Genomic DNA, 22,898 nt, shown 5'->3' with positions numbered 1-22,898 from the left:
ACACACATCACACATGTGCACACCGGATTGTGGATTGTGGAAGCGGATAGTGGATAGCAGACAGCGGCAGTACAGTGCCCCTTAACTCCCTGGTTTGTCTCTGTACTGGTTTTCACCAATCACAACAATGGCGTCTGCTATTTGGTCAATTCACTCCAAAGCAACATGACGAAACTCACATTTTTATTTTAAATAATATTTTACTTTAAATGGAGACTGATAGATCAAGTCCAGATCAACTCTCGTCCTCGGTTCGTTACAACAGAATCACATTTGCTTGTTATCAGTATCAGTAAATATCCAAGCGAGAGACAAAAAGAAACCAAGTTGATGATTATAATTATTAAATATTGACTATTGATTTTAGGTGATGGCCGATGGAGGATGGAGACTGGAGAGGAATGATGCTGATGTAGATGCTGGTGGTATCACACACGCAAATGCACAAAATCAGTGGCAACAATAATATCTGAGCAAAAGAGAGTGGAGCGGACATGTAAGATTCGGTAGTTGGTGTAGGAACGTTCGGGTGGCGATCTGCCAGGCGGCGAGCCACTTTAAGTTAAGGGGCCAAGCGGGGTCTGGGGCAGTCTGGGGTCTGGGGGTCGCCCGACCCGATAGACTACTGCGTGTGACGTGGTCGCGTTTATTGACCATAACCCCTTCCTCCTTTTGCCACCCCCGATGTTGTAGTCTCAGTTCTCAGCCTCTGTTCTCATTCTCATTCTCAGCAGCAGCCAACAGCAGCAGCAGTCTCTTTCTGTTGTTCTGTAGAATGGATACCAGTACAGAAGGTTCCTCGTTGCTCCTATTCGCTGATACACGTATTCTGTAGAGCAGAGACGCTGGGCTGTAGAATGTTGGGAGTCGGGACTGGTCTGAGTCGTAGAGGATGGGAATGAGGATGCCGGAGGAAGAGGAAGAGCGAGAGGAGGTGGATACCGGTGTCGTATCGCTACGAATGCGAATAGAATCTGAGGCTGAGGACAGAGACGCAAAGGCAGAGCTGGGCTTTGTATTATTATATATCAAGGTGCTGGCTTGGAGTAGTTGGAGTATCGAATCGAAGACAAGGAAAGGAAATAAATTAAACGAGGGAGAGCTAAGGAGTTTTTAGGCTCTTGGTTGCCCGATACCATGCGAATGCGATACGAGCTTGGGATTTAATATTGAGATGTACAGCTACAGGACCAACAGCCACCAACTTCAAGGCGGACAGGTGTATACTTAATATGGAATTTTTATTGTCCATTTCATGCCTTTTTTTGCTTTTGTAAACTTTTACTTCTACATTCTATTCAAGGTACAAAATGGTCGGGCAATTCCAATAGGATTCTGCTGATGGAAATTTTAATTCGCTCAACAAAAACAATATTTACTATAAACTAATAGATAATCTTCAAGGTCTTTGATAAAAAAATAAAGTAGAGTATCATTAGAAAATTTTTATTGTCTATAAGTCACAGGCCACTAAGTAAACAATGATATTTATTTTCTTATATATTTATTTAATATATTAATGTAGCCTTTAAATTTAAAAGTCGGTTAATAGTCAGTAAGAATAAAAATACAATAACAAAATAAAATATATTATTGCCGTAAATTAATCTCTGTTTCCAGCAAACAATCTCTGACTAGCATTCGCGCTTGAATTATTCCCATCTTCAGTCTCTCAGCTGAGGTCCTACTGCCAGCGTAAGTCAGTCTGATGTCTCTGCCAAGTTCTTCTATCACTTCTAGCAACTGGGAATATTTACTCGTTCCATCATTTTGGACTGTCATCAAAGTTTCTCTCTGATCGGGTTTTATCATCAACGTTGATCCTTTGCTACTCTTATTAACACTAATACTTTTATTACTACTATTACTACTACTGTAATTATTATTATTATTATTATTAATAGTATTATTATTATTATTATTATTATTATTGGTATTACTATTATTATTACTGCTAGGTTTTATTTGAAAGACAACATTACGTCGTTTTAATTCAGAAATCATAGCAAGTTCTGTTAATTTAGCAGCCTCCAGTGCTTTGGCTTCTTCCATGGCTTTTTTTTTTTTAGCACGAAAACGCGCCATCCTCTGAGCATCGTGGAATCTCCTCAAAATCGCTTCTTCTTCAGTTTCATGTGGCCTTGGTATCGGCTTTCTCGAATTTCTTTTTTTATCGGCATTACTGCTGCTGCTGCTGTTATTTATACTGACATAATTATTAACATTATTAATATTTATATGCACACTAGGATTACCGCCACTGAGAGTTCGTGCCCTTCTAGAAGATGACGATGACGAGGAAGACGATGACGGTGACAGCAGAAGCTTAGATGACATGTCTTTGACATTCCACGTCTGTCCATTCATATTGATGTCAATTTCTTCGGGTACTTGTACTTAAATACTCAGTTGTAATTATCTGTCACTTGTCATTAAAAATAATTTATTTTTTTTGTTAATGATAAATTATTTATTTTAAAGATTGACAGCAGTTCCATTTATTGTTGAGTTTTTTTTAAATTCAAATTTTCCCGCTGAAATTTAAACCGGGCGTTTTATTGGTCAGCATGAGCATAAAAAAAGATGTATCGAAAGACGAATGGCGGCGAACAATTATCGACAATGCGTAGAAATTGCGAATCACGTGTGACTATCAAGACGATTTACTTTGACGAAAGTCGAGTCGAGATTACTCAGTTCTCACATTACACATTTTATTTATATAATTAATAAAATATATACGATTACTACGACAAACTAGAAAGTAATTATCATAAATAACTTATTGATAAATATTTTATGTCGATGATTAAATAACAGGACGTATATATATTTAATATAAATTGTTTTTAGAGTTAATAATTGTTGGACCACACGTAAGAACTTTTTACCGTACCACTAAACTTTTCAACTGTGGTACAGTTTCGCAAAAAATTCTAAGGATCTGGTTTATTGGATTGGAGATTAGAAAGAGATAGCTGTTCTAGTTGTATGTCGTTGGCTCTTTGTACGCATGTAGACATGTGTGAGTCTTCAAGGTGATTCACTACCAAAAATAGTAAGCAAGCCAATTATTTATTGATAATAACAATAGTAGTTGGAATAATTATTATTATAACTTATAATTACAACTCATTTGTTAATTAATAATGACACGCAAAACCGCTAATTACCGTCTGTTTTATTTATTTATTTTTTTCAGATATGAATCGCAGATGATAAATAATTAAAAATGTATATTTCTAATTACGAGTATTATTTTTTATTGTTAATTGTTATCATACCAGTTTACTTATTTTTCCGCCTGTGGTCATGGATCGGATGGGAATTGTTTGTAAATAATTAATTTATTATAATTACGTATATATATAAATTTATTTTTTGTACTGAAGAAAATAATTAAATATTTATTTACAATTGTCCGTAAATTATTTTATACAGAATAAAGTAATTGGGTAGAAAAAAAATTAGCTAATTATCATTATTGTTGTGACGTCATATTTTATCGGTTATTAGAAGCTCGTCGAGACCCATACGGCCTTGATGCCTCCAAATCCGGTATCTTGCAACATCTTTTCGTGTGATCATTCCGATTACTTCGTGCTCGTCATTGACGACCGGTAAGTGGCGCAATCCGAGTCCACGGAAAAGTCGAAATGCCCTGGGAAGTGTCGTCGACTGTAAATAATTTATTATTTTATTTGTTACTGGTATTAAATAAATTAATCAGCGGGCTGACGAAAACTTACGTGTTGCAGAGTATAAGGCGACGGGTTCATAAATGGCCGCAAATCTATTGAATAAGTCTTTTCTTCATCAGTGATATTTACTTGGTCGATACTCGGGTACCGCGGATATGCATCGCGGAATATTTTTAATGAGAAATTTGTTTCCCAAAATTCATTGTATTCATTAAATACTTTATTTAGCAACAAAACTATCAACTGGGACCGCAGAATCAGGCCACGGAATCTTCCGTAGCAATTTATTTCATTCTAAAAAAAATATTTTTATCAAGTCGCGGGTTTTGTTGATTGGGGGGATTAAAAATTTTGAAATTGATTTTTACCTGGTCGCCACTCGGCGGATCGACAACAGGAAATCCATTGAATTTAACGCATTTCAATAAAGCAACGATATGTCCGACATTTTCAGTAGTCTTCAATGTAACAACAGGATGACTCATTATTTCGCTGACGTAAATGTTGTTAGATAAAGGCGGTGCTTCCCACGGAAGTAATGGCACTCCTGCCATTTGAGTGTGTATATCATATATGCCCTGATAATAAAATATGTCAATCATTTTTATTAATATGATGCAGCAAAGGCTGACGTAATTAAGAGTATTGTTGCGATGAGAGCCAGTACCTCGATGAAAAAGTCTCCGACCCATTTTGCCATCATGAGGACAATGATGAGTGGAAGACCGAATGAAATTCCTTGGGTGGCTTCTATTAAAATCGCTGTCAGACTTATTGTCATCCTCACGACACCTCCAAGCTGGGCTGCCGCTCCCAGCAGCGCGTATTTTCCGGGTTCAAACAATCCCTGAAAAATTGCGCTCAGTGAAATTAAATAAATTTACAGATACGAGGGTTTAAAAAATTTTCTTACGCATGAAGGGAATAATTTAGTTAATCCGGAGCCCATTAGCCTGCCCCAAGCGGACCCAATTAGCAGAGAAGGTATAAAGAGACCAGCAGACATTGATAGGCCGAAAGTTAGCACGGCTAGGATGAAGTAGAGGAAAACAAAAGTTGCTAGTGTCGCGTCATTGTGTGAGCCTGGAATTAAATTGGTGATTGAGTTAGTTTTTAAAAGATTTTCTGGGATTTGGAAGAGCTGAGTACCTATTGGGTCGTGGAAGAGCGACCGCACGGTGCTCTCAGGAGTCTGGAACCACAGAGCAGCAACGGCACTGTACTCGCCCTCTTTGCAAAACATACGGACTGGATATTTTGTGGGATCTTGTCCAAGAGGTTTGCAGTCATTTAGAAAATAAATCATCAGAGAGCCCATAGTTGCGGCCATTATGGAGACGCAGATAACTTCAACTACTTTCAGCCATCTTCTGCGAATGTATTTAAGCCTAAAAACGGTTATTTTGTAGTTCATATAATTCCAGAAGGCTCCCATCAGTCCTCCGAAGGTTCCGACCATCATAAAAAGCGGAATCTCATAAACTTGATAGTTAATTGTGCCGAATTTTCCTAAATTTAGTAATCCCGGGTATGAAAGCTCCCCAGGATGACCGTGATAAGCGCTTAGAATAATATTTAAAGTGAATGTGGATATCATACTGGCGAAAAATGTCCGCCATGTCAGACTTTGGTTGAAGAAACTCGTTCCTTCTTCAATACTGAACAGTACTCCGCCTAAAAAAAGTAATTTAATTAATTAATTAATCAAGACGATAAATTACAATGTCAATTAATTACCTATTGGAGCTCCAAAAGCCGCTGAAACACCAGCAGCAGCTCCACCGGCCACGAAATCTCTCTTCTCATGATCCTCCCGAAAGTACTGAAAGACTTTGAAGTCTTTCCTGAAGGTCGTGCTCTTGCCCTGGGATATACCAGCGGCCACGACAGCTCCTGAGTGAATCATCGGTCCCTCCTTGCCTCCAGCAAGTCCTCCGACGACGGTACTGATAACTCCCAGCGTTTTTACCGCCAGCGTTTTTATCCTCACAACCCGAGGGACCTTGACTCCATTCAGGTAACATTTTACCTGGGGAATTCCGCTGCCAGCAGCGACGGGCTCTACGTAAGTCACCAGTACAGCTCCTATTAAAACTATCACGATATTTACCATCACCCATATCAGGTACGGTATCCACAGGCAATTTCGCGCCACGCAATTGTCCACATCTAAAGTTTCCTGTAAGGAAAATATTTATTTTCTGCAACAGCGAGTCAGCAGTTTGTCGTTTTGCAAAAGGATACAGTACTTCAGTGTTTCATATTTAACATCTGACAATTCTTCTATCGATATATCAACAAAACACGCGATAGATGCAGTCAAAATTCCAATCAGCAAAAATATAAACCATCTTGCAAAATTTTTTTTAACTACATATTTATATCCCTTCTTCCTCTCCTCATCTTGCAGCAGACTATTTTCGCATGTGTCATAATCGAGACTCTAAAAATAAACATTTATAATAAATATTTTAATAATTTTTATCAATTATCAGAATAAATTTACCGCCAGCAGATAAATTTATTTATAATAAATAATAAAAATAAAACCTCATAATTGGCGGATAAAAAATTTGTCGCTCCAGGTTCGAAGACTCCATTGTTTATCCTATTAGACTGACGAGTTGATACATTTTCAATTAAATTATTGAATGTGCTGTCATTCCTACTGCAGCTGATACCCTGAGAAATAAATTTTGATGACGCAAAATTATGATACTGAAGTTAGCAGACATTTGAAAATTTTTGAATTTTCGTATTTCAACAAATCAATTTTAAAAAAATAATATAAAAATATGCACATGTAGAAAATTTAAAAAACTACAGGTGCAATTTTGTCAAATGTTTTTTTTTTGTTTTATCGTCTAAAAAAAAATCCAAAAATTATTAGACGTCTGCTAACTTCAGTATCATCGCAAAAATATGATCCTGAAGTTAACAGACAATTAACAATTTTTTGATTTTTTTTTTATAAATCAAATCCAAAAAAAAAAAACTAAAAATATGCACATGTAGAAAATTTAAAAAACTATAAGTGCAATTTTTTCAAATATTTTAATTTTTATTATTTAACGTTTTGAACAAAATCCAAATATTATTAGACGTCAGCTAACTTATGATACTGAAATTAGCAAACGTCTGATAATTTTTGAATTTTTAAAAAACGATAAATTATTTTTAAAAAAATATTTTAAAAAATTGCACCTATAGTTTTTTAAATTTTCTACATGTGCATATTTTTAGTTTTTTTTTTTTTGTAATTAATTAGTAGGAAAAAAAATCAAAAAATTGTCAATTGTTTGCCAACTTCAGTATCATCGCAAAAATTAGGTTAAATTTTTTGACATAAATACAAAATATAAAAAAATGAGATCTTACTCTGAATCTGACGTTGACGTCCTCGTTGGAATAAGAAGGAAAATTATTTCTAGGTCTCGACTTGACAAGTTTTTCATCCTCAGTACTGTTGTCACGTCCTTGGTTACCTTCATCAACATCTGAGGTATTTAAAACAATTACACTGTCTTCAGGACTTGTCATTGTCTTTTGTGTCTCATAATTTTATTTTACAAGTTTAAATTATTTTATAAATTACAGTTGATAACAATAGTAAATGTAAACACTGAGACCCATAATCTGGAAAACAAAAGTGACACTTGACACTTGTTGGAATCGAAACTAGGACTAGGATCTAGTCTAGATCATCAAACTGTAGATCTAGAATGACTAGACAACAAAGCATAGTCTCTGTCGTTTACCATTAACCGGTTGGTTGGTACTGTGGTATCTACATACAGACAATGCATTCACGTAATTCCCGACAGCGATACGAGTGCGCATGAGGAAGAGAATCAAGTCCAAACATCAAAGATAACCACGTGACTAATGACCACGTTATGAGTTCTGAGTATATCAATTCTACAAGTGATTCATGCCTTTTATTTTAGCTTATCGTCTTGCAGAATTCAAACGCATTTGATTAAAGATTACATCCACATGCTACACATTGATAAATAATTTAGTATTACGTGAATTAAATTAAATGGTCAGTAACAAAAATTTTAATTACATCGTAAACTGCCCAAGACATTTGTTGGCTTGGATTCAAAAATTATATTTTTTTTTAGTTCCCGCTAAGAAAATTCAAAGAGCGAGAAGTTTTGGGCCTGGCCCGCGAGGTCAATCGATAGACCGAGTTTTTTTTCAGTTGATTCGTCGTAGAATCTGTAATTATGATTCGATTCGGCTGAAAATTGGTTTGGAAGTAGAAATTGATGCCCTCTATCGAAATCAGGCAGAGGATGACATAAGAATTGACACCACCCTGATTAAAAAAGTGAATTGAAAAGTATTGAAAATGATGAGAAATGAATCCTTTCGAATACTTTCTATACCCCAAGGTATTCATTTTGACATAAAATGAATACTTTTCAATCCCAAAATAATAAAAGAATTTCTGAACTTCCGAGGAATTGAAAAAGATTCAAATGAATTGATATTTTTAATCTTTCTGAATCCTTCTCAATACCTAAATAATCCGACATTTCGGATCAAGTGTGGGATTGAAAAAGATTGAAATGAATTGAAATTTTTGAATCTTTCTGAATCCTTCTCAATACCTAAATAATATCACATTTCGGGTCATGTGTGGAATTGAAAAAGATTGAAATGAATTGAAATTTTTGAATCTTTCCGAATCCTTCTCAATACCTAAATAATCCGATATTTCGATCAAGTGTGGGATTGAAAAAGATTGAAATGAATTGAAATTTTTGAATCTTTTTGAATCCTTCTCAATACCTAAATAGTCCGATATTTCGGATCAAGTGTGGGATTGAAAAAGATTAAAATGAATTGAAATTTTCGAATCTTTCCGAATCCTTCTCAATACCTAAATAATCCGATATTTCGATCAAGTGTGGGATTGAAAAAGATTGAAATGAATTGAAATTTTTGAATCTTTCTGAATCCTTCTCAATACCTAAATAGTCCGATATTTCGGATCAAGTGTGGGATTGAAAAAGATTGAAATGAATTGAAATTTTTGAATCTTTCTGAATCCTTCTCAATACCTAAATAATTTCACATTTCGGGTCATGAGTGAGATTGAAAAAGATTGAAATGAATTGAAATTTTTGAATCTTTCCGAATCCTTCTCAATACCTAAATTGAAATGATGAAAGATTGAATTCTTTTCAATACTTTCGAATTCCACTTTGGAATTGGAAAGTATTCAAACGATCGAAATTTCAATTCCATTCAATACTTTCCAAAACCGCCGAGGGATTGAAAAGAATTGAGATAATTTTCAATACTTTTCAATTCACTTTTTTAATCAGGGCAAAGTTATAGACAGGCGCTAAAAGGGGTAAAAGGGGGTTAAAATGATGACTTTGTCCACTTGAGGGATCAATTGACTTGAAATCAATTCTTCGCCCTTATCCGTGGGCGCGAAAATAAGTAAAATAAATTCAATTTGCTGTGAAAAAAAAAATTTAGGAAGCCCTAGACCCACTACAGCATTTCACAGCAGCTCCCAATACAAAAATGGCCCTCTGAGAGGTCAACCCCGCAGCAAATTTTTTTTTCAGGCATCAATTGACTTGAAATAAATTCTAGACCATCCGTGGGCACGGAAAGAAGTAAAATAAATTCAATTTACGGTGAAAAAAAATTTTTAGGAAGTCCAAGACCCACTACAGCATCTCACAGCAGCTCACAACACAAAAGTGGCTCTCTGAAGGGTCGACCTCGCAGCAAATTTTTAAAATTAAGTTGAATAAATAATTGAGCCACGTGAGTGCTGATCCATTTATTTAATGAAAAAGTTTTGAAAATATTAAAATTTTATTAATTTATTTAAATTAATGGATTTTTTATTTGAATTTTTTCAGAGTAAAATATTTTTTAAAATTATCTAGAATACAAAGATGATATTAAATTATTTATTAATATTTATAATACATGAGCAATAGAGATTTTAAAATTATTATCAAACACGTGAACATCAATAATACTACGGGTTTGAATATAAATATAAATATACAAACATTAATATAAAAAAGTTAATACTAAAACAAGTAAAATCAAAAAGTCCCGCGGTCTTTGAACTCCCTGACTTCCAAAAACAAAGTGAAGAGAGTATGCAGTGACTCTAGTCTCGTTTCAGGTTTCACAGGAATGTCCAGTAAATTGCAGACTAAATCAACAACCCGCGGGAGCTCGCAGTCGAGGGTAGAAAAGTCGAGTTGAGCTTCGCTGAGCTTGTCCTCGATATCAGGAGGCCACTGCTGGATCAGCGAGTCGATGTCCGGCATAGGACTGGTCAGTCTTACCGCCGGCAGGTGTTTGCTTCTGTGTAACAGACCCATGTCCTCAATCCACCTGTCAATTGACTTTTGATTTTTTTCCGCGTCCTCAACGCGTTTTATCACCGCGGTCCTGCGCGAGTCCGCGCTTTTACTTTGACTCCGCAGTTGCAAATGCAGAACCGCGGGCTCTGATTGATTCGCGCATGGCTCATCCAGGACCGTCAAACCGACCTTATCAGCTACCCCGTCAGGTCGAGGTACTTTTATAAAGGCATCAATGTCACCAACCGCCGGTATAAAGTCCATTACATAAGGGGCTAATTTATAATTCAGCTCTATCTTCTGGGGTGTGTACCTACAATTAATAAATCGATACATAAATTATTCAAAAATCAAAAAAAAAATACAGATATTTACCTCATGATATTTTGAAATAATTCTTTGACTTCAGCGGAAGCTTCCAAATTTTCAAATTCTTTTGGATTGTAAAGTTCAACAGGTTTTTTAACTTTGGTACCTTCAATATCATCGTCATCAGTTTCATCGCTGTCAGACGGATCACTTTCGATTGGTCTCACCGGTTTTTCAAACGAATTTTCATGATTTGAAAATCTGGAAAAAATTCGAAGACTTTTCAAAATGAATTTTGATAATAAAAATTTGATAAAATACCTTCGGAAACTTCGTTTGTCGGGGGAGGTTAGTTCCATTTCCTCGACCTCGAAAGAGTTTGAAACACTTTTTGAACTTTTTCTCATGAGTAAAGACTTTTCTGTACCACTGACAGGACTTTTTATTTCTTCGGCGTTTCTAACTTCGATGCTCTCGTCAAATTTGCTGAATGCCGAAAAATGCTTTTTGTCTTCCTCGTCTTCTTCACTGGTACTACTGTCCATTCTTGAGCAGCCGCTACCCCAAGTCCGGTGGTGGAAAATTTTTTGAGCACCTTCACCTCGATACTAAATCAATTTTTTGTTAACAACTTGTGTACGTTAAATCACTTTTAAATAAATAACAATAACACGTAGACGGGTTTTGAATGTTGAGTTTAAGTTGCCATGGCTACGGAATCGATTTTTTTTTGACGTCAACATCCTGTCGTAACCCGCAGCATTTAAATTAATAAAATAAAACCCATTTGACGTAATGAAAATTTAATTGTCTAAAAATATTATTATTAAATATAATTATTGATGGAATAATACGAGAACTGGAGGAAAGCTGCTCCGAGTTTAGAGAATTTAAATGAAATTTAAATGAAGTATATTCCGTTGGTTATTCTGGAAATCGAGATATCTCACGTTTGCATGAATATTTAAATACGTCTGACGTCGACGTGTGATAATAAAATCATCATGAGCGAATAAGGGATATATATAAATATATATATCATTTATGATCGGCGGAAATTATTCGGAGTATGAATTTGAACTTTTTAATTATTTGTCTTGACCAATATCATTCGGACTTTGACTTTATAATTTCGTTAAACTTCAATCGTGTTCTGGAAATAAACGTCATGAATATGGTATCTATAAGTTTCCTTTGCGGTCATTGAATATCTTACGTGGATAATAAGAAACTTCGATTATGAGCTATATCGATAGAAGTCCTTTACTTTTTATCTGTTGGGAATAACTCAGCACAATATGAACGATTTTAGTTCCTTAAGGTGTTCTAAAGTACGAGAAGCCTAAAAAAGTCCTGAGAATAATTTATTTTTCAAGTTCAGACCCATATGAGAATGGGGGAACATGGGGGAAGATGCCACTGTCTATGTCTTTTTATGAAGAGTAGCCCGTAACTTTTGCCCACTTGGGAATAATCCAACACAATATAGACGTTTTTTGTTCCTTATGATGTCCTCAAGTACGAGAAGCCCAAAAAAGTCCTGAGAATAATTTATTTTTCAAGTTCAGACCCATATGAAGATAAATTAGGATAAATGAAGATAAATGAGGATGAGGCTGTTCATGATTTCCTATGAAGAGTGGCCCGTAACTTTTGCCCAGTTGGGAATAATCCAACACAATATAAACGTTTTTTGTTCCTTATGATGTCCTCAAGTACGAGAAGCCCAAAAAAGTCCTGAGAATAATTTATTTTTCGAGTTCAGACCCAAATGAGAATGGGGGAACATGGGGGAAGATGCCACTGTCTATGTCTTTTTATGAAGAGTAGCCCGTAACTTTTGCCCAGTTGGGAATAATCCAACACAATATAAACGTTTTTTGTTCCTTGTGGTGTAGTTTAGTAGAAAAAAATGTAGAACCGCTAGAATAAAATTAATTTTTTAAGTAATCGACTCCGCGCAGATAGGGGCTGATGAGACTATCTACGTATTTTTCGAAGAGTAGCCTGTAACTTTTTCTCCGCTGGGAATAATTCAGCACAATATCAACGTTTTTTGTTCCTTATGATGTTTTCCAGCAGACGAAATCCAAGAAAGTCCTAAAAAAAATTTATTTTTCGAATCCGGGTCATATGAGCATGACTTCCTATATATCAAGAGTTGCTGGTAACTTTTCCGATACACGATTATTTCAAAGGAGACATTAGTGATTTTTCCAGAAAAATATTTTCACAATGTACCTAAGTATGAAATATAATCGCTATAGTGCTCAGTGCCGCGGTTATAATCCCAAATTATCTGCGTTTTCAATCGTCAATGAAATTACCGTTGTATTGAATTTGATTTGTTCTAGCACTTGGAGATTGATCGACACAAATTCAATAACGAACTTCCTCCAACTCCGGATGTTTCAACTAAATCTCCGCTATATTTTAAAAATAGTTTACATCACAAGCCATATTTTCAAAAAAATCCACTCCCAGCCAATTATCTCATCTTTTTTTATTCATGATTCTCATTAAAATGCATAAAAAAAATAAATACATATCAAAGTTACATAAATAATATAAAAAAATACAATTAGCAAAATGTATATAATTTCGTTAGCGATGTAAAGTATCAAATAAATTAGCACGTAAATGCATTAATCCAAAGTCTTTGATAGTCTCTATCTCCTGATGCGGTTCATTATTCAGACGAAGAATAATTGACAAATCGGGAGCATGAACTCTCAGTATCTTATCTAATTTTTACTTCATTTCTCTAACGTCGCATTTACGTACTAATAAATTATTACTATTACCATTGTCATTATATATAGATGACATTAAATTATAAACTATCATTCATTGGATGTACCAAGAGGTCATTGATACAAAATTAAATCGGTTATTTTTTTTCCTCTTTTTCTGAAAATTGTCAACTAAGACAAGAGGTCCCGGAGTTCAAAGGGCTCCGAATATTTAAACGAAAAATTTAATTTTATGTTTTCTGATCAATTAGACGGGATATTTTCCGTAAATTTGGCCACTTCTTGTCCTCCGAATTATCCACGAGTTCGTAAAATCGGCTGGGCGGTTAAAAATCTTGCTGTCTGTTGGTGCTAAATGTGAATGCTGCGACTGGGTCATTTTAATACTGATTGCCGATCTCGTGGACTCGTTGTCCGTCGATATGCAGTAAGGTCTTGACTTCCGCTGCGTCAGATTTTTTCTACGGGGAATTATTTTTTCAGGTCCTGTTGACCCGTCGCCCCAGGGATAGTTCACTGTCGGCATTTCGTAGACAGAGTCCCGATCATTTTCGTCTTCTGTCAAGTCGACTACTGGTCTAGATTTAAAAATTTTAATTATTGTCTCATGAAAATACTGAAATTAATTAGGAATTGAGTTGAACATACGGATTTTCTGGCGGAGGATCAATTTCAGGTGTACAGTGTTCGATTTCGTCTGAATATTGGGTAGAAAGATATAAAAATGTTGCGAATAGAGCGAATATAATAATAAATGTCGCTAAATCAGCGACAGCTTGCTTTGAAAATGTCAGGTAGCGGATTTTATGTTCACGCACTTCGAAATTACTCAGGTCTACTACGAAAGGAATGAATTCCGTTAAAACAATGTCCTGAAAAAAAAGTATATATTAATAAAATCATCGAGTAAAACAAAAAAATTTTTAATGTCATACTTTTAGATAAGTAAAAGTCCGCTGACAAATAATTTGAAGGAGGTAAAATAAGTCTTTAATTTGTTCCATGCTCATTAATTGTCTGACGTACACAAAAATATTAAATAGACGCGGTGAAGTTTTCATATCACGATACCAAATAATTTAGCTTATTTATATTTTATAATTTAATTATAACCATTGTCTGTCTAAAAGTCACGCGGATATATCGCGACTGGTTTATATATTTAATAGCAAATAATGCTCACTTCAATTCTGTCAAAATTATTATTTTAAATATTGATTGTCATGTGTTATCTTCAGTTCGCTCTAATTTTAAGTGATTAGAGCAATTAATTTATCCGCGACGTGACATAATCTCGCTCGTGGGAGATCGCAATCTCATTTAAATTTAATAAACCGGACAATAAATGATAAGCAAGAGTATTTTTAATTGATACTTAAAATTAAGTATTTAATGATTTAAAAATTAACAGAGGTGTTTAAATTTGTGTATATTTTATTAATTGTTCATGTCAGTACGAGGTAAAGCTTCACACTCGCTATGGCGAATCCCAAATGAGAACGCCGGGGGTTTTTTTCCTGGTCTGTAAGTTGGATTGTACATTGGACCTGGTCCGCTGCTGGCATTACTCAGCGCACGTTGACGAAATTTCAGTGAAAATGATGGATACTGTTTTTTTACTACGTTGTAATTTGGATTCCCGTAATCGGCGGGTCCTGGTCCTGAAGTTTTGCTCAAATCTGATGTTCTTCCTTTTCTAAAATTTTTTTAAAATTAATTGAGAGACTCAATAATTACATAAACATAAAAAAAAATTTTTGCTACATAGAAAATGCTCCACAAGTTTTTTTATGGGGAATTTTAGGTCCCAGACATGAAGGAACGAGGTAGGAATTAGGCCCAGGTCCATCTGATGACAAATGATTTGGTTTGAATCTCGTTTGGATGGAAAATGATGGAGGTCTGCGGCTGTGGTTGATTAGAGGACACGTTTCTGGATGATATGCTCCAGGACCTGGTCCAGATCCGATGACTAAACATTTATTTTATTATTTTCCAGTTGTAAAAATACTTTAATACTTTTTTCGTACCAACAAACGGAGCGCGTCCGGCGATGGAAAAAGACGGCGGTTTCTCTGGACCTTGGCGCGTTAAATGGTAGGTGTTGTATCTATTCGGACCTGGACCTGGAGTAACGTGGAGTTTTTCATCGTGCCGAGATATGATGGTGAATGCAGGGTTTCTTCTGCGCGAGAGATCGTGTTTTTCGTAGCCCAGCACCGGTGGCAGCTTGTACGCCGGTCCAGGACCTAATTCACGTCCACAAAAAAATTATTTAACCCAAATAATCAATTCGCCAGTTGATTATTAAATAAATACCTCGAGATTTGCAGCTCAGCATCTGTTTCTCCACCACTCTCGTCGTCATTTTAAATTTATCAATAAAATATATGAAAATACTTACTTGTAAAAATTAAATTTAGAAAATACTAAACATCTATGAAGTGAGTCATTAAAAGTAAATACTAAAAACTATCTTCATGTAATTAAAAGTAATTAAAAGCATAATCGTTTTTTTAATAATATATTTTCTTTTGTTAAAAAAAAAAACAAAACCTACAATTACTTTTTATCATCATCACCATCATCATCATCATCACTACTCCCATCATTATTAGTGTCATTATCACTGTAACTAGAGCTAGAAGTTGACGTTTCATGTTCGTCAGAGTCGCAATCCGAGTCATCAACATTTTTGTTCTTCTTCATTACCATCAAAGATTTTAATTTATTGACCAAATCATCCCTAGTCAGCGGAGCTTCTTCAGCAGTCAGTGTTTCGGTGTCGGAATTTGACTCGTCATCTTCATATTCATCTTCATCATCTTCGTATTTAGAGTCACCAGGTTTCCCTGCATCCTTTTTAACGCCTACACAATTGAATAAATAAATTCAAATTAAAATTCCAAATTTAATTTGCTTATAAATTTAAAAAAAATTAAGTACAAACCATTTCTGTTCATGTAACGCAAAAAAGTTCTTCTGCGTCTCTCAGGCAGTGTCTTTAACATCAGCCGAAGTTCTCTGTCTAGGGTCAGAGGTTTGTCTTCGACTTCTGGCTTGACAAGCTCCGTTTTATCTCCACATTTGGGACAAACCTCCAGCTTGCTGGCACAAGGTCCGCACATAATATGATACGCATGTTTGACACATCTCTGCTCGCACTTGCAGCATTTACCCGGAGCTTTTAGCGGCTTGTACTTCTTGTACTTGATCTTCCACTCAATAACTTTCTTGCACTTCTCGCAGACATTGACAACCTGAATTTTATTTATCGCCTTTGTCGTATGGGAAGTGTCATGTAGATTATTTTTAAACGCATGTCTGTTTTGATGCTTTTGTGGTCTGTTGCGATTCGAATTACCTTTTTGACAGCTCATTTTACTAAAACAATAAAATTAAAGAATAATTATAATTGAAAATTAAATTAAATTAAACAAATTAAATTTATAAACTTCTTTATCAACAAAAACCTCGAAAAATTACTCACCTATTTTTTAATTTAAATTTTTATAAAAACTTTATAATTAATTTATTAAAATAATAATTATAATTTTAATTATTAATTAAATTTATGTTAAAAAATTTAAGTAGAGTAAAAAATTGTAACCTTAATGACACGTGTTTACTAATAAAAAATAACAACTCGTGAAGTGGCGCCAAATAATCTCCTGCTGTTGAAATTCAAAACTACCGCGCGCTGATCGCCACCTGCAGGCAGAGTTTTTATTTTAAAATAAAAAAAACAAATGGCGGGACTCGCTTAGCTGCTTCTGATCAGTCTCAAATGTCAAATGAGTTTTTTTGTAAAAAAATATATTAATTTTAACGGAAATATGGAGAGTTTATAAGAGGAATAGAAAATGAAATGACATGAGACAGTTTAATTATTTAAATACTGTATAATTAGACGCGGGACGTTTTAAAACTTTGAATAGAATTAAAAGTACAGGAGGCGAGATAGGAGTATGTCAGAGTACAAAGTAAATTAAAATGTCGATAAGAGTAGGGTCAGTAACACTTGATATGAAGATGGACATTATTATCCTTGTCAGTCATCCCCGAAGAGATCATTGAGATCATAAAAGTATCGAGGTATATAAATATATGTATAAGTAGCAGACAAGCTGGAGTTTTAAGCTGGAGCTCCAGCTGGAGCTGGAGTTGGTGGTAAAGCTGAAGACCCTGAGGCCACAGACAAACCATCGAGGCTGGTCTATGTTTTATCCTCAAAAACCAGTTATTGGATGAAAGATTATTAGTAAGTTGTTCCTTTCTCCCCACATAATTCTTTTTATTTATATTTTAATATATAGTTTTAAAAATACATTTTTATTTCCTTTCTTCGCTGATAATTTGATTCGATAACGATTCGCTAATGAGTGTATTGAATCGCGAATTAACGTAAACAGACTCGTAAGATCTCTATCCGGATAATCTCCTGATAACGGGCAGGTAATTGTAAGATTTACTTGATTTTTTTAAATTTATTTATTATTTTCATCTTAATTTACTTGCGGTACATATTTACGAACTGAAAAAATATAAACTATGGATTTATAATTAATCCTTTCAGTGCATCCTAACTATACATTAAATATAATCGTGTGTAATGCATGCTCTCTTGTTGTTATTCTCGTAAATATATTATTTATAAATTACATGTTCATTATTTTTTATTAGCTCATTCAATGCTTTATTGAATCAAATATCTCATAATTTATTAATTATTTTAATAGGTAACGCAGTAAATTTAAGTAATAATTCTTCAGTTAAACTTTTTATCTCATACATGGAAGATTTTTAAATAATTAATTTTATCTGAAAGAAGTAAAGAGTAATTAATTAAAATAAAAATATAAATAAGCTACGGAGTGCATAATAAAATCAATACCTTAGAAAATCGGTTTATTAATTCTTATCTTTGTTAATAAGTGCCAATTGTTTGAACAACAACATGCCCGTTGACGGTTTCTCCTCTTCAAAGGCGACAAAATCTTTAGTTTCAATTACACTGGCAGCATTTTTAGCAATAAAATTAATTATATGAGCAAATAAATCTTGAGAATCATTACGTTCAGCGGACTGCATACTCTTGATGGCATTTTCAACCGTCAGTCGTCGAGAGATTGAATTTTCGCACACTTGTTTAAGGACTTTTAGCTGAAACTTCTCAGCGGCATCTAGCAAATCTATAGCAACATCATTTACGTCGGTCACTTGGTCAGTGTAAATGAACTCGAGCATTTTACTAAATGCAGTGGCTTTGATATCTGCAATAGACAGATCATCTTTGTGGCCTTCCTTTATGGCTCCAGCAAATATGGCCGAAAATACTGGACAGCGAGCAATCAGAATAATTTTATGAACTTTGAATTTTCGGTTCTCTACAGTGATGATGAAATCATAGTCTTTTCTTGTTTCGTAGAGCTCTTTGATGCTCTCAGCGATAGGATTTTTTCTCAATGTGGTCATGCTTCTGAACTCATCATCATAGACAGTAAACTCAACGCCTACTGTCAAAACATCATTTATTAATAACGTGTCTTTCCGTTCGATCAATTGCTTTTTTTCAATAAATTGGTAAAATCCTTCGCGGGTATTACTGACAATTTCCTTGTTTATCTCTCTAACGTACTCTCGGGCGTTGTTTGTATTATTGATGATAAAAAATGAACCGTCTATTGAAACTTTTCGATAAATCGGTATCGTTAATTTTACGTACAACGATATCCAGTCTTTGTTTTCATTGTTTTTATTATTGTTCAAGTACAAGTACAAACGCCATACATTTCTATAATCATAACCGTTCAAAAATGAAAATTCGTCAGATACAAGTCCGCCGAACAAAGTGTTCGGAGGGTCTTCTTTCATTGACACCAATTCATTAAAATTCTTCACTTCGAATTTGTAACGAGCTGTACGAACGCCTGAGTAACCTATACCTCTGTATTCACTCATTTTTAAAAAATACAACTTATTGAGTAGCTTATAATTAATCACTGATTTTTAAATTTAAATCAAAATTATTTAAGACAATAATTTTTACTGATTATTTATTTTTTATTCTGCTATTAAAAATATTATTTTAAAATAATAAACCAACAATAAGCGCAATCAGAACACAGTTCAATAATTATATACTGACAAGAACTAACGTCATTGTTTTGTTTCTCTAAAATATCGCCGTTTTTTTTAGATGGCTGCCGCTCTTCATTTTTTTTGCACGACTCATGATGCGAAGCATCTGAGATGTGTTTTACGATTGAAAAATTTATTTATTTTTTTTTTTTTTAAATATAAGATAAAGGCCCCGATACCCGCTCAGTTTTCATTGGAGTGAGATTAAATCACTCAATATAAATTAATAAATAAAATGAAAAACCAGATTTTTTTTATAGTTATTTTTTGAAGTTTCGAGTATTATAATAAAATTTGAGTTTGAAGAATAATCTTGATAATTAATTATTATTCATTTTTAAAATAAGGCCCTTGAGTGTACCCATAGCCGCTCACTAAAAGTTGTGATGTACCATTACTCGACCAACACATGGCCCTATAGTCGCTCAAAGACAATATCAATTAAGCTATAAGTTTATTGATTTGGAAATTAATTTATAAATTATATGACTTTATTCTTTCATAATATAAAATTTCATGAATTTTGAAAATGATCCTGAAGTTGACAGATAATAAAAAACTTTCAGATTTTCTTTTCAAAAAATCAATTAAAAAAAAATGAAAAATAAAAATATGCACATGTAGAAAATTTAAAAAACTGTAGGTGCAATTTTTTCAAATATTTTTTTTTTTTTATAATTTATCGTTTTAAAAAAAAATCCAAAAATTATTAGACGTTGGCTATTGAATAAGATATAGTTATAACAATTCTTAAAAAATTTGACGTAACCGAAATTTAATTTAACGAATGAACGTTAAAGTAAAAAATGCCCGGCTGAGCGCGATTTTGAAAACAGTCATTTAATTTAAATTTACAATCTATTATAAAATAATTTGATACACCATATTTTAATATATTTAGATTCACAAATAATTATTTATCAATAATAATATTTTTAGTTGTAATTTTTTTTAATAAACATTCAAAAAAACGCTTTGAACAGTTAAAGTGAGCGACTAATGGTACTGAGCGGGTGTAGGGGCTTTTTACCTTATTAATACAATTTAAATTTGCTACAAACAATTTTTTTATTTATCAGGAATGAAAATGATGTGACTCGAATGATCTAAAGCAAATGATAATTAAAGTACATGGATCGATGTATTTTTTTTCTTAATTATTTTTAAGATAGACGGCATTGAAGGTTGAGAGGAAATTAAATAGTTGATGTATAAACAAAAATAGACAATGCATTTAAATTTCTTATCGAAGAAAGGAACTAAAAAAGGAGTAGCAAAAAGTATCCATCGTGAATAAAAATGACTAAAGGCTAAAAGTAAAGAGTCTATCATTATGAATAAATGATATCGTCATTAGTGATTCTCGGTAGAGATCAGTGAGAGCTCTAGGAGAGAGGACAACCAATAATTTATTCGGTAACAAGAGCCGGTGGTGTTGGCGATGGAGGAGGTCGGGGCTGGAAATGGAGGTGGAGGTGGAGGTAAAGTTTTAACTGGAGGTGGAATTCGAGTAGTAGGAGGCGAAGCCCAGATGGAACCAGTGGCAATAGACAAAGATAGATAAAAGTTGAGATTGATTTTCACATTAAACTCATTTAGCTCACAATACCGCCGTCTGGTTATCTCTCCGTCTCTATCCATTGTATCAGCACAGATATATCCATCCACACACCATTCCAGGTGATGCTGCGGGGTCATTACAGGTCGAAAGTTCGCCAGGGCACCTATAGATAGCTATCAGATATACCCGACTCCCTCTGACAGGTGAAACAATATAAAATATTCAACGAGAAACCTTAACACGACTGACTGTCAATCTGTCAACTATTTCACCAGGTTGATTTCCCTGCTTCCGTGCCGCTGCTCTTTCCTCCCACTCCGCACTACGCTATACTGCACCCCACGTCAAAAATTTTACACTGGCAATCCTGATGTGTCACACCCCCATTACATAATAATGTAAGCAAATTTTTTCTTCTTTTTCTGTTCCAGGTAATGTCTGGCTGCTGGCAGACTTGATGCCAGTATGCTAAATATTTATACTTCATGTGATGCTCAGCATCACCACCAGCTCTGGTGAAGGTGTAGATGGAGATCACAAGAGTTTGTAGCCGCTGTAGCCTCTGTAATAACTACGTTGACTGTATAACGGAGTAAAAGCTATACTATTACGTCGACAATAAAAGTTAGCAAACTAGAGACCGAGAAAACATGCAACGGGCAGACTGGCGAATTAGCAGTACTTTGAAATGCTTTTAAAATTTTAATATTGTATGTCTGACCCATATCTTCTCCATCCCCATGTTTCGTACGATAACTTGCGATTCAAGCTCTGTACCATGTCCATGGACAATGGAAAATGGAAAATGGTTAAATATATTTTTATTTATATTTATATAGATATATCACGGAGAGGAGCTTGTGGTTTGACAACCAGAAAAACTCTTTACGTCTTTTATACGTACGTGGCTAGAGCTTTACTCTGCTCGTTCGTGCTCGGTAACAGTAACAGCGGGGGATGAAGTGGGGGTTTGCCCGCTCCTGGTTCTCATGATACACTGTCACCTGTATTGGAGATGGGAGCTTTGTAACTGCCGTATCCAGGCAATATTTATTTACCTTTTTTCGTTTTATATCAAAAACTAAAAGGTGTATCGAGAGAGACTAATTTGAATGCAGAGTGACACGGCGAAATTTTCATATATATGATCAAGGGACTTGTTCATCCTCGTGAATTTTTTTTCCTTTACCAACTGTTTTAAAACTCATTTTATTATACAAAATACTTTTTACATTTTTTTTTTAACGTCTTTACAATTTTCATTATTCAAAAATTTATTAATTAACAAATATCGATTATCGTTACAGAGCTCGTAATATTTACATTCGAAAATTAACATCGATGTTAATTAAATTACTTTGGAAATGTCTGTTATTTCCCAACAATAAAATCAACAGGTAAAAATTAAATTTTTATTTGAAATAATATTTATATTTGTTTAATTAATAATATTTATTTATCATCCGTAGAATTACTCAATGGTGATTAATCCCGCGAGAAAATGTTTGTGAAAATATCTGCTGTCGAAGATGAAATCCCGTGAATAACTCCTCAGTCTGTCTCAGCATCAGCATCAGTATCAGCATCAGCCGTTTCCTAGAAAATCGGTGAGTAGAACTTAAATACACATTAGTTAGATTTAATTGATTGTTTGTGTTTACTTCAACACGTTTTATCGTGATCAAAAGCTTCTTAGAAAGCCAATACTCGCCCACCTATACCCATGTCTACATTTATCTACCTCGCGGTCCAGAATCTATTCTCAAGACTCCGCGTCACAACAACACACTAGGCCTATACTTAAAGTAATTAATTGCCAACGTTCTACTGCTGATGCAACAAATCCATTAGATTTAATCCCCGTTCTATGTCATTCGCAACTCGAGTTTCATTTTACATATATACAATACCATAAACATGAACATAAGTCGCCAGCGGTAATATTCAATCCACATTAACAATAAAAACGTCAGCGGGCAACAATAATTACAAGTAATTACAAAACATTTTACATAGAAGTCTTACAATAAAATTACATAAAAATATTTTTTTAAAAATTATAATTTCATTGATGAATTTA

General features: G+C 34.3%; 8 protein-coding genes and 1 long non-coding RNA gene across 9 annotated transcripts; 2 read left to right on the top strand and 7 right to left on the bottom strand.

Moving 5' to 3' along the window:
• Positions 1–1,590: 1,590 nt before the first annotated feature.
• On the bottom strand, positions 1,591–2,514 carry LOC130678519 (GATA zinc finger domain-containing protein 8-like). Its single transcript, XM_057485775.1, has one exon. It carries the CDS (start codon positions 2,365–2,367, stop codon positions 1,591–1,593), a length of 777 nt encoding a protein of 258 aa, XP_057341758.1. The 5' UTR covers positions 2,368–2,514.
• A 718-nt stretch (positions 2,515–3,232) lies between these two features.
• On the top strand, positions 3,233–3,419 carry LOC130678520 (phosphatidylinositol N-acetylglucosaminyltransferase subunit Y). The gene has a single exon (XM_057485778.1). It carries the CDS (start codon positions 3,233–3,235, stop codon positions 3,344–3,346), a length of 114 nt encoding a protein of 37 aa, XP_057341761.1. The 3' UTR covers positions 3,347–3,419.
• Positions 3,420–3,484: 65 nt separating this feature from the next.
• Positions 3,485–7,487, bottom strand: LOC130678516 (H(+)/Cl(-) exchange transporter 7). The gene is made up of 10 exons (XM_057485771.1): positions 7,080–7,487; positions 6,252–6,383; positions 5,946–6,144; positions 5,439–5,870; positions 4,851–5,375; positions 4,615–4,784; positions 4,369–4,548; positions 4,070–4,279; positions 3,750–3,995; positions 3,485–3,678 (listed from the first exon to the last, which is right to left on the bottom strand). Exons 1-10 carry the CDS (start codon positions 7,239–7,241, stop codon positions 3,496–3,498), a joined length of 2,439 nt encoding a protein of 812 aa, XP_057341754.1. The 5' UTR covers positions 7,242–7,487; the 3' UTR covers positions 3,485–3,495.
• Positions 7,488–9,590: 2,103 nt separating this feature from the next.
• On the bottom strand, positions 9,591–11,076 carry LOC130678774 (intraflagellar transport protein 46 homolog). Its single transcript, XM_057486232.1, has 3 exons — positions 10,685–11,076; positions 10,430–10,624; positions 9,591–10,367 (listed from the first exon to the last, which is right to left on the bottom strand). The coding sequence occupies exons 1-3, from the start codon at positions 10,906–10,908 to the stop codon at positions 9,788–9,790; spliced, it is 999 nt and encodes a 332-aa protein (XP_057342215.1). The 5' UTR covers positions 10,909–11,076; the 3' UTR covers positions 9,591–9,787.
• Positions 11,077–12,860: 1,784 nt separating this feature from the next.
• LOC130663669 (uncharacterized) lies at positions 12,861–14,378 on the bottom strand. The gene is made up of 3 exons (XM_057463032.1): positions 14,052–14,378; positions 13,765–13,988; positions 12,861–13,694 (listed from the first exon to the last, which is right to left on the bottom strand). Exons 1-3 carry the CDS (start codon positions 14,175–14,177, stop codon positions 13,364–13,366), a joined length of 681 nt encoding a protein of 226 aa, XP_057319015.1. The 5' UTR covers positions 14,178–14,378; the 3' UTR covers positions 12,861–13,363.
• Positions 14,379–14,508: 130 nt separating this feature from the next.
• Positions 14,509–15,585, bottom strand: LOC130663668 (outer dense fiber protein 3B-like). The gene is made up of 4 exons (XM_057463031.1): positions 15,436–15,585; positions 15,147–15,365; positions 14,881–15,088; positions 14,509–14,812 (listed from the first exon to the last, which is right to left on the bottom strand). The coding sequence occupies exons 1-4, from the start codon at positions 15,482–15,484 to the stop codon at positions 14,554–14,556; spliced, it is 735 nt and encodes a 244-aa protein (XP_057319014.1). The 5' UTR covers positions 15,485–15,585; the 3' UTR covers positions 14,509–14,553.
• A 67-nt stretch (positions 15,586–15,652) lies between these two features.
• Positions 15,653–16,766, bottom strand: LOC130663667 (uncharacterized protein C9orf85 homolog). Its single transcript, XM_057463030.1, has 3 exons — positions 16,607–16,766; positions 16,067–16,500; positions 15,653–15,986 (listed from the first exon to the last, which is right to left on the bottom strand). Exons 2-3 carry the CDS (start codon positions 16,494–16,496, stop codon positions 15,679–15,681), a joined length of 738 nt encoding a protein of 245 aa, XP_057319013.1. The 5' UTR covers positions 16,497–16,500; positions 16,607–16,766; the 3' UTR covers positions 15,653–15,678.
• A 199-nt stretch (positions 16,767–16,965) lies between these two features.
• Positions 16,966–22,376, top strand: LOC130663380 (uncharacterized). Its single transcript, XR_008989183.1, has 3 exons — positions 16,966–17,377; positions 22,126–22,215; positions 22,288–22,376. It is a non-coding gene; the product is annotated as an uncharacterized LOC130663380 (long non-coding RNA).
• On the bottom strand, positions 17,608–19,056 carry LOC130663379 (TD and POZ domain-containing protein 1-like). The gene is made up of 2 exons (XM_057462561.1): positions 18,011–19,056; positions 17,608–17,937 (listed from the first exon to the last, which is right to left on the bottom strand). The coding sequence occupies exon 1, from the start codon at positions 18,988–18,990 to the stop codon at positions 18,028–18,030; it is 963 nt and encodes a 320-aa protein (XP_057318544.1). The 5' UTR covers positions 18,991–19,056; the 3' UTR covers positions 17,608–17,937; positions 18,011–18,027.
• Positions 22,377–22,898: the final 522 nt, after the last annotated feature.

This window comes from Microplitis mediator, chromosome 2 (genome assembly GCF_029852145.1).
Source record: "Microplitis mediator isolate UGA2020A chromosome 2, iyMicMedi2.1, whole genome shotgun sequence".
NCBI lineage: Eukaryota > Metazoa > Arthropoda > Insecta > Hymenoptera > Braconidae > Microplitis > Microplitis mediator.
This window is presented reverse-complemented; position numbering and strand designations above follow the sequence as displayed.

What these genes read in the sequence shown, in the direction of transcription:
- LOC130663668 (XM_057463031.1), bottom strand. Translation starts at nt 15,484, where the DNA reads ATGACGACGAGAGTGGTGGAGAAACAGATGCTGAGCTGCAAATCTCGA. An exon ending in GCTGAGCTGCAAATCTCGAG is followed by an intron (nt 15,366 to 15,435) that starts GTATTTATTTAA and finishes GACGTGAATTAG; the next exon opens with GTCCTGGACCGGCGTACAAG. An exon ending in ACTTGTGGAGCATTTTCTAT is followed by an intron (nt 14,813 to 14,880) that starts GTAGCAAAAATT and finishes AAAAAATTTTAG; the next exon opens with AAAAGGAAGAACATCAGATT.
- LOC130678520 (XM_057485778.1), top strand. Translation starts at nt 3,233, where the DNA reads ATGTATATTTCTAATTACGAGTATTATTTTTTATTGTTAATTGTTATC.
- LOC130678774 (XM_057486232.1), bottom strand. Translation starts at nt 10,908, where the DNA reads ATGGACAGTAGTACCAGTGAAGAAGACGAGGAAGACAAAAAGCATTTT. An exon ending in GACAAACGAAGTTTCCGAAG is followed by an intron (nt 10,625 to 10,684) that starts GTATTTTATCAA and finishes AATTTTTTCCAG; the next exon opens with ATTTTCAAATCATGAAAATT. An exon ending in TTATTTCAAAATATCATGAG is followed by an intron (nt 10,368 to 10,429) that starts GTAAATATCTGT and finishes TATTAATTGTAG; the next exon opens with GTACACACCCCAGAAGATAG.
- LOC130678519 (XM_057485775.1), bottom strand. Translation starts at nt 2,367, where the DNA reads ATGAATGGACAGACGTGGAATGTCAAAGACATGTCATCTAAGCTTCTG.
- LOC130663669 (XM_057463032.1), bottom strand. Translation starts at nt 14,177, where the DNA reads ATGAAAACTTCACCGCGTCTATTTAATATTTTTGTGTACGTCAGACAA. An exon ending in GGACTTTTACTTATCTAAAA is followed by an intron (nt 13,989 to 14,051) that starts GTATGACATTAA and finishes CTTTTTTTTCAG; the next exon opens with GACATTGTTTTAACGGAATT. An exon ending in GATCCTCCGCCAGAAAATCC is followed by an intron (nt 13,695 to 13,764) that starts GTATGTTCAACT and finishes TTTTAAATCTAG; the next exon opens with ACCAGTAGTCGACTTGACAG.
- LOC130663379 (XM_057462561.1), bottom strand. Translation starts at nt 18,990, where the DNA reads ATGAAAGAAGACCCTCCGAACACTTTGTTCGGCGGACTTGTATCTGAC.
- LOC130678516 (XM_057485771.1), bottom strand. Translation starts at nt 7,241, where the DNA reads ATGACAAGTCCTGAAGACAGTGTAATTGTTTTAAATACCTCAGATGTT. An exon ending in TTTTATCCGCCAATTATGAG is followed by an intron (nt 6,145 to 6,251) that starts GTTTTATTTTTA and finishes GTTTATTTTTAG; the next exon opens with AGTCTCGATTATGACACATG. An exon ending in ATATGAAACACTGAAGTACT is followed by an intron (nt 5,871 to 5,945) that starts GTATCCTTTTGC and finishes AGGAAACTTTAG; the next exon opens with ATGTGGACAATTGCGTGGCG.
- LOC130663667 (XM_057463030.1), bottom strand. Translation starts at nt 16,496, where the DNA reads ATGAGCTGTCAAAAAGGTAATTCGAATCGCAACAGACCACAAAAGCAT. An exon ending in GCGTTACATGAACAGAAATG is followed by an intron (nt 15,987 to 16,066) that starts GTTTGTACTTAA and finishes TCAATTGTGTAG; the next exon opens with GCGTTAAAAAGGATGCAGGG.